The sequence below is a fragment of the Ptychodera flava genome, chromosome 1, assembly GCF_041260155.1.
Source record: "Ptychodera flava strain L36383 chromosome 1, AS_Pfla_20210202, whole genome shotgun sequence".
In the NCBI taxonomy this organism is placed as follows: Eukaryota; Metazoa; Hemichordata; class Enteropneusta; family Ptychoderidae; genus Ptychodera; species Ptychodera flava.
In genome coordinates, this window is record NC_091928.1 from 6173405 (window position 1) to 6193590 (window position 20186).

General features: G+C 38.1%; 1 protein-coding gene across 2 annotated transcripts; it reads left to right on the plus strand.

Moving 5' to 3' along the window:
- Window positions 1–789: 789 nt before the first annotated feature.
- LOC139125927 (uncharacterized) lies at window positions 790–19660 on the plus strand. Of its 2 annotated transcripts, none has more exons than XM_070692097.1 (6): window positions 790–1139; window positions 1789–2204; window positions 5731–5783; window positions 12311–12344; window positions 12768–12827; window positions 16132–19660. In XM_070692097.1, the coding sequence occupies exons 2-5, from the start codon at window positions 1847–1849 to the stop codon at window positions 12812–12814; spliced, it is 492 nt and encodes a 163-aa protein (XP_070548198.1). In that variant the 5' UTR covers window positions 790–1139; window positions 1789–1846; the 3' UTR covers window positions 12815–12827; window positions 16132–19660. The 2 variants fall into 2 exon arrangements, with proteins under 2 accessions (XP_070548198.1, XP_070548136.1); XM_070692035.1 differs by lacking the exon at window positions 16132–19660 and adding an exon at window positions 2924–3019 and having other exon boundaries at window positions 12768–12845.
- Window positions 19661–20186: the final 526 nt, after the last annotated feature.

The following is a 20186-nucleotide window of genomic DNA, read 5'->3' on the forward strand; positions in this document are numbered from 1 at the left end:
CATGGAAGAAAGTAAAAATTAGTAAGTAAAAGTAAAATTTACACATCGCCCTGATCCATACAAATTGCTCTAAGGCGCCTTATAAAGAAATAAAGAAAACAACAGTAAAAGAGATGCAATAAAAAAAGATTAAAAATTCAGAAATAAACAAAACAAAAAACTGACACTGATCCAAAAGTAAGCTTGCCTGAAAAGGCATGTCTTAACACTACATTATGGGTAGAGCTACATATTAGTGCAGTACCAACACAATGTTTTCAAAAGAATCTTTCTAATCAAAGATGTAAGAAGTGCAATGTCAAACAAACAAGTGGATTTTGTTAAATAGTATTTATACATGTAATGGGAAAATTTCAGAGAATTAACCAGCAAGAATGGAGTTAAATTCTTGGAAATCTTCAAGTTGAAGTTAAGGATGGCGTTGACGTCATATTGTGTCATGCAAAGGTGTCGACAAGCTATGAATAAATGGAATAATTGGGAGAAAAAAAAGCCAGAAAATCGGGTAATTTGCATAAATCTGCATAAATTTACACTTCTTTGTAAGCCAACTTATGACAGCTTAATAAGCTAACAGTGGAGCTGAACCATGCAGTACCTTAAGTTGAAGGTGATCAAAAACAGTTTGAATTTAATACGTAGCTGTATTGGGAGCCCGTGCAGATTGAACAGAAACGGACCTCATCAGAGTTTTGATATATGTGCCAGGCATACCGTATAGAAGAGCGTTGTAATAGTCTAGTCATGATGTTACCAAGGCATGAATTAGTATTTTCGCTCTGTCCTTGGATATATACTTTACTATATTGTTAATAGGTCTTATATGGTATGGCTTGATTTACTTGATTTTCAATAGACATTCGTGTGTCAAATATGGTTCCGAGATGACCTACTGTTGTGTATGGTGGAACAGTGATTCCTCTGCCGCTCCCTCTGCCAATGTTTAGTCCTTGTCGTAACAGCGTGACGGAATGATGAACAACAATAACCCTAGTCACGTGATTCATATTTCCTGGTAATGTGACATGTTTCGCCATTGTACGGACGCCATCTTGTTCAGGTGTTAAAAACGGAAACATTTTGGTGTCAGTTTCTATTTCAACATTTCTGCGAAGGTTTCTTCTCATCTTAACATTGAGGTCAGTTTATTTTGTCATATATTCTACCGTCTGCATAGTATTATCATGCCAAACTGTTTTACATAATGTAGACTATGTTGTCGATTAAGTTCACTGGTTTCCATTACGGTGAGCAAGTCACATGTAAGTGCTAAGCCTGCGCATGTCGATGCAGATATCCTTGTACATTATACGTTATTTTAAGTGCCCGATTGTCACTTTTCGTCATAATAGTGTCAAATACCATGGGGAACTTTCTTTAGAATGGCGATGGCATCATAATGTGTCATGCAAAGGTGTCGACAAGCTGCGAATATATGAAATCTAGATTTTTAAAACTCACATTTTCATCAAGACTGCCCAGTTCATAAATGTATTATCAAAACGAAACTTGAATGCTTTATTCAATGATATCACCTATAGATGTGCTTCTGTTACCACTGTTGATAGCCCTCCAGCATTTGTAGATATTTTGTAGGAATGCTCACTCTAATATGAAATGATAAAATTCTTCAAGAGACCGTTTAAATTATATGTACAGATTACTAATACTTATTCATTTTAAGCACAAATAGCCACTGCAGTCGGCCATGTACCATGCAAGACGCCCTGATGAGACTGATCGATTGACGCCAACATTCAACTCTATTTTATAATGCCCTTCTTCCAGATCAAGCATTGCATTTGTGTACCTTATCCTGTTTGAAGTTGCGCTGTCGCTCGTTGCCATGGACACCAATATCCGACCACTGAACATCCTCTACAGAAAGCTGGACAGTCTTTTATATCCAAAAGATGTTGACAAATTAAAAGAGGAACTCGTTCCTAAACATATCAACGTCGCTGATATAGATCGTCTAAAGTCAGCAAATGCTGTATTCCACTATTTAGAACGGCGTGGTCTCATTGCAACAAACGATTTAGATTTGCTGATCAAAGTGTTCAACAACCTGCAACTATTGTCATTAGTTGAAGAGATCAAATCGTTTCTGACCGGGCGGCCAGAAGAATATTCGCTTTCGTCAAACTCTCCGCCACGAAAGACACAGGGAAGACCAACATCGTCCCGGCGAACTGAAGAGGAAGGTGGGAAGTTTTATTTATGACTATTGAATTGATTTCATTCTACATTCTGACGGCTTTCCGAATATTGTACTCATTTAAGGGTTAGACTACGTTTTTGACTATTACTGTAACTTTAAGACTGAAAAAGCTACTAGTGGGCAATTAGTTCAGCAGGAAGGGATACGAAAAGTTATTCAGCCAAAAAAAGATATTATATGATACAAGTTTTTTTACGGGGAAAATGTACCTCTACTTCCTAAAGATTCTAAATTATAAAGAGAGAGAGAGAGAGAGAGAGAGAGAGAGAGAGAAGAGAGAGAGAGAGAGAGAGAGAGAGAGAGAGAGAGAGAGAGAGAGAGAGAGAGAGAGAGAGAGAGAGCGAGAGAGAGAGAGAGAGAGAGATATCACGCCAAGCATTCGAGCACACGGGATAGCCACCACACGTGTACTAAAAGGCTCTTACTATGCTCGGTTGTACATTTTTTGCAAGTTGTATTATGGAACTCTGTGTCGCAGGCATGAAATTTCATGACTTGGAGACCTGTCAGATCTCGTTGAAATGTTCTCCGATAGCATCACCATGATGATGCAATGATCAATTTCGTAGAAATTTCACTTTTTGTGACTCCTTTTCTTTTGGTGTTTTTTCAGTCTCAATCAAAATGTCCTATGTAAAGATGAGATTCGTAAGAGAACACTTAACCCCTTTTCAACAGTAACATGCGCCTCTATTCCTGCAGGTCAACCGGCAAGCAAAGTGCCTAAGATAATGAAAGCAGACGACAGCCCTTCATCCTCAAATGATAGAATTATCACTCAAGAACATGGCGAAACTGGTGGGTGGCGTGCAGTTTCCGTACCGACGGACCGACTGACGGACCGACCGAGAGTTGCAGACTTTCTAAGTCTCAGCCATACGTACTGCAAATAACTTTCATGACATTTCATAATTAAATTTATACTAGAACTGTGAGCTGTGTGACTTGTGCATGGTCATAGCCCTGCTTTTTTTTCGCGCTAGGTTTTGCTGTATACTCAACATATAAAATAACACTCTGAAGCCGATGGCAAAATTCCATGATAAATCAAACTCATTATCACCGAGAAATGTAGTACTTGACAAATGTCTTAGTTTAGTAGCCATTTGTATAGATATACAATACTGTTCCGTCCAGTGCAGACTGTCATAAAGAAAATAACGCAATAATGAATAAAATTGAGTCATTTCGTGTGAGTCCAAAAAATTAAGACTACGTAATACCGTTAACAGAGTTCCAAGCAGATAATTCAAACGATACTTTGCAGTAGTGAACAAACACAGCAGATCTCGTAGACTTCCAACAGCTGGTACTCGATGTACGGCTTTTCTATTCAGATACAACGTGACGGCAGCCCTCTTTGTGACAAACACCAAACTGACTTCAGGAACTGGCATTACAGAATACAGTACTTGCATTTATCTTATCAAACGATAAAGTGAACAGTAAGCGAAAATCTGTTCTGTAAAACACAAAAGCTTCTCAACTCTGCTAATTTGCGTCAAGTTCACGACACCAGACCAGTATTTCAATTTCGGGCTCGTTACCTATGACCGTAGTTAGGGTGAAAAGTAGTGCGGACCTTTGAAGTTTGATACCTTTATTAATGCTTGTTTGGTTTGAGTTTTAATCTAAAGGATTTTTGCAACGATAATTGCCTGTTTGAATCAAAGTGAAAGATGGCTGAAGCATTTTGTGGTAATATTGGGAGTTTGAATAATAGCAAAAGGAAATAATTACTGCACAACCACCGCTGAGGGCGCTAGTGTCACCAGTAACTGATAAGTCCCAAGCGCTTGCCCATACAGAAAAATATCACCAGTAGCCAAGCTGACATTTTCCTACCACCTGTCAACAGGATTCGTGCCGCTGAATATTTTAAAATGGGATAATTTAGTTAAAAACTTCTATGGTGGCCTATAGGAAATGAATCGATAATCCTGTGCAACTTAAGTTTGGCAACTTCTCAAAACAACACGGAGAAAGTTCTCATTATTCTTTGACAATGACAATGACAACAGCATAGCATTCAAATTGGCAGTATGTTAGAAAATGCAAATGGCTAAAATCAAGTTCGGCAATGTTTACAAGACTGAATAACAACTTTTCATGAGTTGCAACAAAGCATACTAGGCATCAATTGCACTATAACAGAGTCATCATTGACTCATCAACAACCTTATTTGGACAACAAATGACCAAAACACTGACAAACTCGTTCCAAACAGAAGCATGAGTTGATTTAGATATATATCTTCATAGAAGTACATTAATTTATGCTGGATAGCTTCAGTTAGAGAATGGAGGTTTCACTCATTCAGAGTAAACTCTGTATGGTGTCGCCACATTCGCCATTCTGTTATTCCATACTGAATACATACACAGACCCAAATGCATCAAATCACTAGGCTATGATATTTTAGGGAAAAAAGTATTCGCTTAAAGTCATATTTTAGTAGCATAGATTTCATTTTATTTCAGGGTACCGCGAGTCTACCTGATGTTGGATTTCATGTAGATTATATCGCTTGCATTCACGATATAGAATTATTATACATGAGTGCACTTCTCTTTCAGAAATGAATACGATTTTAACAGATTTTAAATTATATATATTCCTTGTAAAATCAGTAATCGAAGTAATTGAAGGAAACAAACGAAATAAAGGAGAAGAGCTTCAGTAATTTCAGGAAAAGTGAGATCTGCAAAATGTTACACCTGGCTTAGTTCATACGAATTTACACCAAGTATAGAGTAGGTTCATTGTAACTTTATTATTAGTGATGGCATAACAATGAATACAGAACACATTTTATATGTTTGTAATCTCCTGAGAAACCCCGGGGCTTATAAAGTGCAGAGCATTACCCTCTTGGTTACATCAAACACACGGCGCTTCATCACTTAATTTGATATTTCTTGTTCGTTTATATTATTAGAAGAAGCACAATATATGACAGTCAAACTACTTGTTGGTTAGAATAGTCAATCTCCACACAGAGACTGTATCGTGGCGTGGATTATTTTATCTAGCTAGAGAGTCTCGGAGTAGTTGACCACGCGCCCCCACCACGATCCTTAAGTTATGGTCGTATTTGTAATCATTTTCGTATTCATATATATTTCGTATTCATTCATAGTCACTGACATAATTGTGTTTTTGTAGCCTAGGTTTCAAGGAAGAAATATGAAATGTGCGATATTTATAAAAGTTTAAATATGGTGATGTTATAGTTCGTAATGTCACCTGCCAAAGTTTGATAAAATTAACATAAATTTCACTGAAATTTTGTGCAGTCGTTGTTCTCATTGTCAAGTTTCTGCACAAGGAATGTATATACTTGAAGCGAAGGTGTGAAAAATATAAAGATACAAATTGCGATGGAGGTTTATTGAGACAAAATAATCTACATATAAAGGATACCAATGGTAATTTATCAAATTTTTCCAGTGATAATCAAAATTAGTTTGTGTCTTTAACTTAAAGATCAATTTCTAATTTTCTGCAGAAGAAACCAGAGTTACAGAGCACACAATGTCATCACCTGTTTCAAGTGACGAGGTAAGTGTGTGTGACATTTACTTAACTGCCTAAACATTCAAATAATATTAAGTGTTAGATGAACTGCACTTAACCAACTCACTTTCAATGGAATATTTATAATCAAAGATGAAAAGGAAACCCCCTATTACTATATCTTCAAACAGTATAGAATCTAAAGTTCATTATCGTAGCAATAGTTTACTCGAAGGATTTTGTTAAATCACTTTTTAGTTAAGGTCCTTTCAATTTTCGGTAATTTGTTAACCCCAGATTAAAATATTGGTTTGGTTCACTTTTATGCTTGTGCGAGGAAGAAGTGTAAATTTATGCAAATCACTCGACTTTTTGGCTTTACTTATGTCCCGATTTCAAGATTTCGGAAGCATTTAACTCCATTCTGGCTTAGTCACAGTTTTCTGAAATTTTGACGTTATGTACTTTAAGTTCTATTTTGCAAAAAACGACTATTTTGTTGGTACATTAAAGGGACATTATTTGTATCTTTTGACCTTATATTGTTGCAAACGAGCAGTTGATAATGTTGTTCGACTTACTGAAAGATGTCTAAAAAACGGTCGACCATAGACAACTTCCATCCCGTTTGCGTACACTGTATAGAAAAACCTGGGTCTGAGGTTTATGGTGGGCTACTTTTAACCTCAGAGTTGGCAAGGTTGACCTGCGATCAGACCACACTGCTAACTGCTATCTAGGCCGCTGTAAGCATCCGCGTGTAAAAAAAATAAACCACACGAAGTGAAAGTCGAAAGCGTATACATTGCAGTTTCGGGATTCCCTAATACCACAGAGAAACATATGGACAGAGTGGCAACACTTGCATGCCTTTTGTTCCATGGTCGTCTCGGTAGACTATTGGCTTTTCATATTAAAATGAGCTTCAAAGGTGTTAAACTTTTTGGAGGCTTTGTTTGTGGTTGATAATTACACGAGATTATGCGAAAAATACGACGAGATGGCATCGTACTGCCAGTCGCGTAGCAACCATAGTTACTTTGTGAGCTCTCAGGCCAGAAACACTGCTTCACGCCAATCAAAACATAACACGCCAGCAGTTTCATAAACATGTCTTCCTTGACGCACGTGTAAAAGACGGTATGACTGACCGTAAACCATTGAGTAAAACCAGACAGTATCGATAAAAGACTTTCAAATTTGGTTCAAATACACTCATTATATATTCATAAAAATATGAGAGGAATTTTAAAACGGTAAAAACTCATTTTCCTGAAGCTCATAACACTCCCGTTTCGCCAGCACGTCAATTCTGCTCAGCACCACACGACAACAACAACACAAACTTTGCCGAACATACTTTCGCTTAACAATTGGCGAAAATCCGAAAATTACCGAAGGATTCATGGTCGGCACTCTTCGGAAAAGATAGGCGAGAGCAACCTGAGGCGAGGCGAACATGGATGGGTTACGTAACCGCTTCACGCCTTAAACAATACCCGTTGCCACTCTATCTATCTTTCTCTATGCTATTACCGATGCCCCTTTTTCAGTTACATTTTGACGGTCAGTTTTTCATGGAGATCTTGATGGCCAATCCTGCTCTTAGATACACTATTCTGTGCTGCGAGACAGAAGTTCAACATTTTATAATGGGCATTTCAAATGCCTACAAGCTGTAAGAAGCCGACGACAAGGCCTATGATGTAATGGCGGTTTTGTTTCGTCTTGATTGTACCTCAATATGCACCTGTAGACTTGCCCAAAGCCTGTAGGCATAGAAATGTAAAACAGAGTAAAATAAAGGGATAAACTTCAGTGGAAGTCACGTTATTGTCGAGGTGATCGCAAAATTGAAGCAATCTACTTTGGCGAATGACACGTAAATCACTGCATGTACATTGTTTGGTGAAAGCTAGCTCGCGTGACAGGGCTGTGCCAAATCGCTCGCAGCACCTCGGTTGCGGCGTGCAGTTTCTCCACCAAAAACAAACCATTTTTAATCCCAACCTTGCATGGAATTTCGTTTTCGAGCACACCCAATTCGCCTGGGTACACGATTAGGCAAGCGTACAGGTCTGTGTGTTCCCGGCGTTATACGGCGTGGAGGCTGTATAACGCCAGGAACACACCCGGGGAACACACAGACCTGTACGCAGGGATAGGTACACGATGTGCTCAGCTGCGCTTCTAAACTTACGTAAAGCCCACTTTTGGGAGTGGGTCGGAGGCACGGAGGCCGTCAGGGACATACAGGGTCTAGGCAACTGTCATTGCGATGTTCTTACTTTTGGTTCAAAATGCGATTCAAATGATACAAATAATTACACGATGCACAGAGAATGAGGGACTGGTCAGTTTCTTCAGCCTGGGGGGCCGGTGGATTCATGGGTGGGGGGGTCACAGTGTTTTTTACTTTGGTGATAGGGGGGGGGGTTCACCATGTGTTTGAAATGCCCAATAGGGGGGGGGGGTCAGTGTGTTTTTGAATTTTGAAACAGGCTCATCATTACCTGAAATGCTGGTGTCAGCCACAAATTTCATCATTCAGTTGTATTTTTCGGCGCGCCCTTCGGGCGCGTAACTTTAATAATCAGTCATATTTTTCAGCACGCCCAACTTTAACATATCAAGCATACATACATCAGAGATATCTGTATGTTCAATATTTTTCAGCGTGCTCTTCAAGCTCATTACTTTAATATATCAGACATTTTTCAGCATGCCCTTCAGGTGCATGACTTTAATATACAAGGCATATATATCAGAGATTTCAGGATGTTTCATATTTTTCGGCGCGCCCTTCGGGCGCCATACTTTAATAAATCAGAGATATCTTGATGTTTGCTATATTGCTAAGTGAAAGTGTACCATTATGAAATCTGCATTTCATATGAAAAGGATGACAAATTCCTGATACTTTTCTGTTCTCTCTATGAGAATTCAGTATGAGAAAGCAACATGCACAAATATTTCACAATATATATTTGATACAGTGACTTATTTTAGAGATAGAAAAATGAAAAGATATCTTTCCTTCTCATTGATGCAATTATTTTCCTTTGTGTCACAGGTTTTCTGTAGACAGATGCTTTTTTTATGAACAAAATAACAGTTAAAAAGGCAGTTTTTGTCATTATTAGCTGTGCTTTTTATGGTTTCAATGTTACAAGAGAAGGTCCGCTCAGACACTGTACACATCAGATTTGGCTAAAAAAGCTCTCTATGGCTCCTTAGGATATTTAATTGGATGGTTGGCAAGTCTTAACACCCATCAAAGTTTTTGATTCACTGCTTTTTCCTCTTTGATATTAATGATTGAGATCCATTTTGTACAACAGTTCAGACATCTGGTTAAGCATAGAAAGTGTGTAATATATTTGCCTGAGCTCATTCAAAATACAGCTCATTCAAAATGTACTGTATTCAAACTTTAAGATTGACACTTTGAAATTCCTATCTTACAACTGACATGTCAACAATTTCATTAAAACATAGAATGACTATTTAGACTATTTAAACTTTGTAAATGTAAAATATAATATATATAATATATATACGTATATATATATATATATATATATATATATATATATATATATATATATATATATATATATATATATATATACAACACCGTACCGTTGTATATTTATATATAATCCCCCGTATTCCGAACGAGTGTGGCTGCGTCGCGGACGAGTGATTCCCCGTGTAGCGGCCGTATCCCTCCGAGCCGTAGGCGAGGGGGATACGGCCGCTACACGGGGAATCACGCGTCCGCGACGCAGACACACGAGTGAGGAATACGGGGGATTATATATTTATCACATGCATAGACCCAGTTTTTCGTGAATAAACCTTTCAGGAATGAGAATTACTGCGAAATAAGGAGAGGGAGTAGGCCTATTTTACAAGAATTCATACGCTTGTGTTATGCGGTCGTCGCTGGGTCACAGCTGACTTGACTGCGCTCAGCTGTACATGTCGAGGTCGACTTCGAGCACACCGAAGCTGCTCCTATGGATAATTAGCATCTCTAGTAGGGCTTTTTCTGTGCGAATCAAGCGGAAATAGGAAAGACTATGGATTTTTAATACAAGGTATTTATTTGGTAATTACTATAACATCAATTTGAATGAAAATTCATTCATAAAATTATTGGACGTGCAAGCGCTCCAGGTGCGGGACGTCGCGACTCTCAGCCGCGGTATACGGCTACCGGGAACGGGTTATTTTTGTCAATATTCGAACATCATTCAAAGAATTATACTTTGCAAAGTTTGTATGGAATTTTAAAATTACCAATTATTATGTGTTACGAAATTATCATTGTATTTTTAATATTTTACGAATAAAATGAGCTTGTTTAAATATAATGAAGAACAGTGTTCGGCACTGACTCAATCGGTAAGACTACGAGCAACGAGTCTTTCTGAGCTCAGACGCGAGACGACGGAAGTTAAACAACACGGTACAATACAACGTGGTGCACAACATGCATAGACAAAGCAATAGCTTGCACCTTTAGCCTAAGTGCACTGATAACTTCGTGAACTCGTCGCTCTTGAAAAGTAAAATAGCGTTTCTTCTGATGAGTCCGGAGTATCGTCATTGCTGTCAGAAATGATGAACGCCCTTCGCTTCCTCGGCTCGACCCGGGGGCTCGATTCGTTGACTACCACGGCAGCATTGATCGTGATGTTGAACTTGAAACCCGTCAATGTTGCTTCAGTAAACATTCTTACTGCTGCAGGGATGATTGGTACGTGTCTTGGGTTATCGGCTATGCTAATCATGTTGTTTGATGGACATCGACAGGGGCTCTTTTGACGAGGTAGACAACACAAAATGCCGGTAACATAGCGTATTAAATGTCAGTGGTGTAGAAATCAAACGTTTCAATCGCAAATCAACGACGAAGAAACACAAATTCATAAACATTCTAGTATCGACGGCATTTTGTATTCTACACATATATTTTAATACTCCATATTTCCTTGTGCTTCATTACCCTCCCACTTTTGCATTTCAGGAATTTGAAAATAATTTCTGAACAGCTGATTTTTGTTTACGTTTTAAAAGTAGTCCGGGTCCCATATCCACCACAGGTGGAATATGGATTCATCGTAGTCATATACCTATAGTCACCCACGTCATACTATAGGGATAACTGGGTCTATGTATGTGATAAATATATATATATATATATATATATATATATATATATATATATATATATATATATATATATATATATATTTTATGTCCACCTTTTGTTTTACCTATGTCGTGCGCCGGGGGGGATGTCACCCTGTTTTTGAAATTTTGAATAGGGGGGGGGGGGTTTCAGCCACTTTTTGACGTCGGCAAAAAATAATCCACCGCCCCCCCCCAGGCCGAAGAAACTGACCAGTCCCTAACAACATTCAAACAGACCTTTGTGTGTCGAGAGGTGACTCCAATCGCGAGCAGTATCAATGATAGACAGTACTCGCCCGGCGCGGTGTCACGATGTCAGATGCTACACCGTGCACTGTTCAGTCCGAGTGCGATGTTTCCAAGTTCAACAAGTGATCATGTCGTGTTTGTGAAACGAACCAACGTAATGGCAAGAAAATGCTCTAAAAATCTTAAAAGTTGACGAAGATTTGCTAACGATCAAATGCACAGAAAATGCATTACTCTGTACCTGTTTCACTATCACCACAGCAATCTGACATCGTTTTAGTTTTACCATTGACCCAATTGCGTCTATGGTTTTATTTGTTTCACAGTCCGTGTCATCGATACTTGAATCAAACTTACAAGCAAATGCCCTACTTAGTTTCACTATTTGACAGTAGTTTGTGAGACGTGCATTTGTTTATGCGCCGTGTGCTCCTCCGATATCCATTGTGCTGAAGTTAGTGTGAAGGTCACTGGCCGTTCACGTTCCAGCTGTACTTTGATGGTTGACGTATGCGTAGTAATATTGGTCATATGCTGGGGTTCAATAATGGCGGTTGGTTCAAATCGCGCGGACGCCCTTACCAACATTGAACCTTGTCGTAAAGAGCAAGAAGGTGGTTTTACATATCCTTGAAGCCGTCCATGGTCACAATTTGGGTTTCCTATTGATTTGACCGGGGATTTTAGTCATCGCAAAAATGAAAAAAAAAGTCAAAAGATACAAACAATGTCCCTTTAATAAAAATCTTATATTATGAATAAGAAGCATTTTAATTTTGCCAATCATGATCTCAAAGACTTTTTTGAGTGTATATCAACCCCTGCCATTTTAGAATGAGGATAGATAATGCAAAATAAAATGGTCATTAGATTCACCTATTTCGGTCTAGTCTGCAGTGTGTACCTCCATTTGCAGCAGACAAGACGATTTTTATTTTCATCAAACATGCATCACCATTTGGGGCCATATTGTACAGTGAATCAGTAGCAGTGGAGAATTAACACATTAACGAGCGATAGAAGACCAATGGGAATACACCAAATCCATTCTAAAGCGAATTTAAAGGAACTCTCAACATATAAAGCGCCATTTACATTTTTTAAAATGTTTTCAATTTTAGATCAGCCGCAAAGCACCTCCAATAGAAACCCAAGGTATGTAAACAATAAACTGCTTGAATCAGTTGTTTTTTAAGCGCCACAAATATGGATTCGGTCCAGTCTGTATATGTCTACCCGGACATGATACTCAGTCTGCCGTAAGGCGAACAGCACCTAAGCTGGAATACACTGTACATGCAAGAGTACATGAAAAAGAACGGCATTAATCGCAAACACAAATGCTATCTCCATGTCACAGAGTTTCACAAAATTCCTGTAAATATTCACAAAATTTAATCACTAAACTCTAGTTCGAACACTTCAGATGTTGTATACTCTGAAAGCTTCATTTGATCAATAACTTTTGAATCCAATTTTCGATGTTTAAATTGCATTTTCTTTTCTGTACAGAATGATTACGTTGTTTAAAAGAACATTTTAATGACAAATGCTTCCTATTTATACACTCCTCGGCAGGTGATACAATTGGAGAACAATATGCGTCAAGTCAAAGACAGCAGTAAGTGCTAATTATTTGTGTATTACAAAGACGACTGTCAGTTCTGTTTCTCAGCCGTTTTCAATAAGATGATTTAAGAGATATGTCCATTTTAATATTAGGCATTTTTAGTGTTGTTTTTCGATTATTTCACTCTCAATTTAGAGCCAATTTTGTTCATCATTTTAATGTTACCCCTGTTCCTTTTCTTTTAGATGCCTAGACTTAATTTATAATTCGCATATTTTCCTTTTGTTTTGTAAAAACGCATCATTTCTTCGTCATAAAGCTATTTAAGCTGTCGACACGAATCTCTTTCTCTGCGACGAATTCATTTTTGAACAAGGTACTCAAAATGAGTAGATATGCCAGGAAATGCCAAGAGGATTTGACCGGTTGACCTCGCTGTAAATTTTATGCAGGAAATTACAATAACAATGCTTGGTCGAATGACGCAGTGCCTTGAGGATGGGATCACCAGTGGTATAGGGGGAGGAGTACCTTCCCGATGGTGATAAGTGGTGCGGATTACCGTCGCCTAGGTGACTGGCGTATACGCGTGCCAAAAATACACCTATGGTTGATTTCCTGTTGACCAGTCGGATGGCAGTGTTGCAAATACCTGGACTGAACCATTTGGTTTTTTGTGGGTGTCGGTGGTACTTTGACAATAAAAGTAGAGATGCACAGATATTGAGTTTATTGTCTTGTTTATGAGCGGCCAGTATTTCCAACAGCATGAATTACGTGCATTTGCCCTAGAATAAATAAATAATTCGAATAAAACATCGCGAATGTAACGACCCAAAGAACCATGAAATCACCCGACTTTCGATTAAAGAGATGAGTTTTGCCAAACCGCGTATACAGAAAAAGTGGCAGATGACTTTATTTTTAAATCATAGACAGTATAGCGAGATGTAAAAAATGTGAAAGAGGCTCCCCACCTAACTATCCTAAATGTTTTTGTGTCGAGTTTGTGTTTGATTCGTTTCGAAAATGTGTTCCTACATTCTTATCTGATTGTTTGTGTTAATAAAAATGTTAGTTTCGCTTTGAATATTTGTAGAGAAGTTTGGTTTAGTGTGAATGGTAATGTTTTGTTTGTGTGGGGAAAGCTTATGGCGAGACACAGCCGGACCTATGTCGTTACAAAAGTTGATAGAGTCGCCCTTTGACGCTTGCGTTTCGAAACCCGAGTGTGGTTTCTCGTCAGTCGCAGTGTAGATTCTTTCCTTAGTTTGTGTTTGTGAAAATTTATTTTAATGCATTTTAGTGGTCTTGCTTTTCGATTAACGAGGCAAGTATATTATTTTTGGTCACGTTGTGAGTCCGTTTGGTGGTTCGGTTTGTTTGTTGTATGTTTCTTTACTTCGGTAATTGTTTTGACTGGTGTGTCTTTTAGATTTTTGCGGAGGTTTGTGAATTTTAGGCAATAAGTACCACTGCGGGGTACTGATTTTATGTTTATTGGATCAAGATACTACAAGTATCCTGGTTGATGTGCTTGTTCTCGTACATTTTGATTAATAGTTCGTTTACTTTGTTTACTGTTTGTTCTGGCTTGTTGTGTATAATACTGAGTGTTGCGTAATTGCCTTTCGCATTCGAGTACGTAATCGTTTGTGTTGACAATGACGAAAACCCGACCCTTGTCGAAGGTTTTTTTTCCGAAATTTGTCTATTGTTTGCAAGCTGGTTTATCGCGATTCTTTTAGCACGCGACATGTTTTGTTTCCTTGTTTGAAAGGGTATCTCTAGAAGTGCGAGTTTAGCAGCTTCAGATAGCTTTCAAGTTTTTGTTTTTTGTTGTTCGTGGAGCCCAATTTGACTTTTCTTTGAATTGGTGTTGTTGCGATTGTTTGTGTCTCACGATGTAGCGTAGTCACATTTTACGACTTTATTTGTTGAAATCCTTAGGTGGTTTTATTCTGTTTGGTTTTGTTGGTGTCCAAATGAATTTTAAGGCTTTTGCCTAGTGCTATTTTTCGGAGTTTCATAGTTGAGTGATGATAGGTTGTTGTTGAATTTCATGTTTTTGTCGGCTTTTCTTTGATAATAGCTGATTTATTTCCACGGCCATTTTTTCAGTTACGTTACGGTGATTGTTTATTTTGTATTTAATGTTGTGTTTCAGTTGTTTGTTATGTGTACGATTTTTGTTATTTCTTTTAAGTGTTTGTGTGTTCTATGTCATTTTATGGTTTTTTTTGGTAGTTCTCTTTTTGGAGTATTTGGTGGCCCTGAAAAGGGCCGCTTGGTATGGGTTTTTGTTAGCGCTTGGCGCGTTTGTTTTGGCGATGAGCCTAGCTTTTTATGCTTCTTTTCGCCGATTCGATGTGCTTGGTGAGTAGGTGTTTGCGCCTTCTTGTCACTGTGTGTGCGTACATGGACAGTCTGCATAGCCCTTGAATGTGGTCTCGATTTTGATCAAACTTACAATTTAGGAGTATATATCAAAACTGATAAATGATTTATGTTTTCACATGGGTTCACAAAAAGTTTCGCCCCCGGTGTTCATTTTTGGCCCAGAAATTCCATCTACCCACCCTTTGCAGAGTAGTAAGCTTATGGGGCAAGTAAACATGGATGCACCGGTGCGATTCAACGATCAGCCTGTATATCGGATCGAAAGTCAACAATTTTACGGCTCGGACTATGATTTTATCAGTTTGTACGCAGTCCCTCGTGGATAGAGGGACTGTGGTTTATATAAAAATTATAAGGCGCGGGGTATTATATATTGACTGATTACTGTAGCTATAGATAGGCTACATTCAGGACGGGCAGCGACGGGCATAATTAGTAGGCAAAACAGGTGGTTTTAAGCGTGGGCAGAACTCGGTGCCATGATACTGAACTTTAATAGTAAGCCTGTCACCTTGAAGGTAATACTGTAGGTGAAACGAGGACTTCAAACGCACGATGGTACAAACAACACCACAAGTGAAACGTACACATAGAAATACACGCGTTCCTACGTTGTGCCCACCCGGGCCACGCGATTAAAATATGACTGATACTGCTGGATAGTGTTAATTGGGTCGGTAAACAGTCAATTAATAGTTTAATTGACTGCCTGGGTGATTGGCAGGTCGTGTCCAACGACGTCATATGCAAAGCAGGCCAAAAGACAAAAGCCCCCAAAGATATTGACAGCTGGCCAGGGGTCACCATGAATACGTAATGAATCTTCACTATGCAGAAATCGCGGTGTCAAGCCCTTCTTAACCGGTGAAATCCTCTTGGCATTTCCTCTCATGAATTTAAAATACTTTCACACTTAAAATACTGTATCAAAAATAACAACCTTCTCATCGCTCGCATTTCACCTTGATACAGGAGAGGTTCTTTACTTGTCATTAACGACGAATGGTCGACACAGAAAGGCGGGGTATCGACTGTACATAGACAGGTTGTTGACTTGATAGTGGAGACAGGTCTCGAGGTGTTTGCAACGGCCCTACAAGCAAGTGACAGAGACAAGGATGATGCAAAAGCAAAGAAGGTTAAATTGCTACTTCCCACATCGGATGACCCAAAAGATGAACCAGACAGAAAATGGTTGAATAAATACCATAAAGTTCATTTTCCTCGCTTGGAAAGTATCTCATATTTCAAAATTATCATTGGTCATTCACTAATCACATCAACAGCAGCTCTTAGCATACGCGACAGATTTCCGGGATCGAAAGTCGTATTATTCAATCACACTATACCCGAAGATACGGAAGTACACAAGGATATTGGAACACCGATGACAGTTGAGGAAAAAGAAGAAAAACTCCGTAGTGATGCTGATAGATCTGATATAGTTTTCTCCGTAGGGCCACGTATGTACAGCCACTTTGAAAACAAGTATCGGGCAACAGAGAGTGACATAAGACATGAATTGTTCCTGCCAATGCCCGATGAGAAGTTCTTTCAGATTCAGGTAAAAAAACCGTCTGCTGATTGCAAAGTCCAGATTCTAACCTTCGGCCGAGTAATAGGGGTGTCACACTTGAAAGGTTACGATGTTGCTGCAGCCGCCATAAGCAAACACATTCAGCTAATGAAGCCAAGGAGACCGTACAAAGATCCTCCTGTTTGGATGATTCGAGGGATACCAGAAAATGAGTCAAAAGCATCGGAAGAATTCATCAAGAAGCACATAAAGATTGGTCACCTCCAATGTAATCTCTACCCTTATGGCACTCAGGATCAGATTCGTGAAGATCTACAACAAAGTCACCTTTGCCTGATGCCTTCCAGGAGTGAACCATTCGGTATGGTCGGCATGGAAGCAATCGCAGCTGGCGTTCCAGTCCTGGTGACTATCAACTCAGGGCTGGCAAAGTTCCTCACTGAGCAGTTCCCGGACATTTCAGCGGAAATGATCGTGGATGTCGGCTTCAATGACGTGGCCATAGAAAATGACATCGACGCATGGGAAATTTCCATCAGCAGAGTTCTACTTGATTACGACAAGGCCTTCACAAGAGCACAGAAATTGAAGCAGGGACTTAGGCAATGTGAAGCAATTAAAAAAACTCATGATGTTTTCAAAAAAATCTGTTGTGAATGATCAGAAGCCAACCAAAAGTCAATGAAGTGATATAGATGTACTTAGAATATGTATCCTTACTCATATTACTCAAATAATCAGAAGGCAAACAATCGCCGAAGATAGCATACTAGTATTAAGTTTAAATATTATGCCGTGAACTACAGCGCAAGTCTTAATATTCAGAATGTGGTAACATGGAATTTTTGTTTCTGAAAAACACAAAACTTCAATCAGTCATTGTGCTCAAGAAGAAAGTGTCATCACGTTTTAGTAGAAGTATGTTTATAAATAAATCGATTAAGTTGCTCTTGATTAAATCCCATCAGTGCATGTGACGCCATCGACTAATGTTAATCAGACGTACTGTACTCGTGACTGGTCAAAGAGAACGGCAGCGTCTATATTATACGCTGTCGTAATTACTTATAATATTGCCATATGAATCTCGAGTTATTTCTGTTATTTTTGGTGAATCGGCTCCCAAAGTGTGACGTTAACGTGCTAGCATTTTTGATGACCGGATATTTAATGCAAACATTAGTACAACTTCGTACAAGCAGCTATGTTTTTACGACAAAATATGGTATTAAGTCTTCGAGTGCCAAATTACCATACTTTGCCAACAGTAGCTATCCATGACTTCCAGGTGTATTGGAGAACATAATTTTCAGTTGCCAATTATTTATGCAGCTTGTTTGTTTGTTGATATAGCAAATTGTACAACGTTAAGTAGGTATCCACATTAGTTATGTGTATGTTATAATACGTTTACGGTAAACAACAACTCCATTTTCCCGACCTTTTTAAACAATAACAATGTAATAAATTTCTATGATTATTTTTCTAATTGTTAATAACACATGTTAATTTTTTTTAATAAAATCAAATTTTATGTGACAAACAACGCAATGATTTTTTCAAACGTTTCTCTACATTCCACAATGTTTAGATTTGAACTTTGTATTGGTATCGATTTTAAAGACTCGTTTGTCTTAGCTGTCAAGTGTATATGCAAAAAACGTTTTAATCACTGTTTCTATGTAGCAATTAGGATTAATTTGAGAACTGGAGTTAAATTCAGAAATGTAAATATAGGAAGTTAAATTCAGAAATGTAAAGATAGGAAGTCTTAAACGTACGACACAACATAAACATGCTGAAGATACACTCAAACAAATCTCATATCAATCGATAGGACGCCTTTAGGACGTTGATGAGAAAAAGCCAATAGTTTGTCTTTTATAAATATACTCCCTTTGTCATTTTGTCTCAAAAAGGAAAATATGTGATAGACAATTAAGATCAAATGAATAAACAACAAAAGCTTTCATATAGCAAAACCGTCTTGACTGGACTTTTGTGCAGGTAGCTTAACTTGTGGATAACATCTGAAAAATGGACTTGTAATGCATATAACACACATGCCCATGGTAGACTTGACTAACTGCCACGCTTGGAAAAAACTTCATTGTGTGGCAACTGGTAACGACTGGTGACTCATTGATTAAAAACATTTTAGTTTACACTTTCATGAAGATCACAAAGAAAGTTCATCGATTTCTCTGACTGGATTTCGCCCAGGACGCTGCTTCGTTCAAGGCAAATTTCTTTACTAAATATGACCAAGTGAATTATTTCTCGACAGGGTTGGCCATGGTACATTTTTCAAACCTATGACCATTAATATGTTAATCGTACCACGATCAAATTACAAAAAAAATAACTGTAAGGGGAAGTATGCTTTGATCTGATAAAATGTGTATACCAAGTCCTTCAACAAGCTGCTTGAAATAACACTGAAAGCAAACGCGAACTTGTTTGAGCCTATTTTGAATAAAGAATGGAAACTGAAAAGAGGTGAACAGACAAAAACTGGCATCAAATTAAACTTCCATGATATTGTTGATAATGTCAAATGTTGATAATTGATGCAGAATTGAACGAATAACAAAATTGAAGCTTCCAAAGTGTATGACTGTGTTGTTCTGTTCTTATGATGTGCGATGTTTGAAAGTTTTTTCAGTGATAGCTGACTGTAAATTTGATAAAAGTTCATTTTTTGTTTTTGATTAGCTCCTTCAGCTTACTGAATCGACAGAGATCTGGATTTACTACCACCAAGCTTTTAAATTTGTAATGTACAATCTTATTACGAGTAAATGATTTCTGTTTGAATTTTATTTAAATCTGTATCATATCATACCAATACATTATTTATTTCATAATTTGATCAGTGGAGATAAGGAGATAAGAGTGCTATAATTGCACTTTGGCTTCGTTGACCTTACCAGCGCTATGCAAATAAAATATATGCTCATTGTAGACTTGACTAACTGCCACTTGACTAAATTCATTATTGCATTTCACTCAGCAATTTCAATACTCTATTACATTGTATATTCAGTAGATTTGCGATCTGATTCGAACTCACAACGTACGTCATCCAGGCACCTTAGCGAAGGCATCACAGTCAAAATCGCCCGGCTAAATCCCCGCCCTTGTTACAATTTTTCTGATTGCGACCCCTCCACACGCTGCAGAATTCATGAAGCACTCGAACTCGCATACTTGTTATAAAACATCACGAACAAACTTTATCAGAACATTAAAGCTCCATAAGCTGTACCTATGGCTATATTTTCATAACTTTTGTTTTGTGGTTTCGCTACACTTTCTGCATTGAATCCCTAAACTGTAATTTAATGCCAAGTATTTACCATATCAACGCTACCTATATGAGTATAATCTTTATTTTTATTGTTGAAAATTGTATTCAAGTCCGGACTAGAATTCATTTGTAAACAATAAACAATGATCTCTACACACATACAAGCTGTGTTGACAAAAA

Bases quoted from the DNA above. Each gene is read 5' to 3' on its own strand.
- LOC139125927 (XM_070692035.1), top strand. From the start codon at position 1,847: ATGGACACCAATATCCGACCACTGAACATCCTCTACAGAAAGCTGGAC. The intron at 3,020-5,730 runs GTGGGTGGCGTG...AATTTTCTGCAG, and splicing joins TCAAGAACATGGCGAAACTG to AAGAAACCAGAGTTACAGAG. The intron at 5,784-12,310 runs GTAAGTGTGTGT...TTTCAATTTTAG, and splicing joins CACCTGTTTCAAGTGACGAG to ATCAGCCGCAAAGCACCTCC.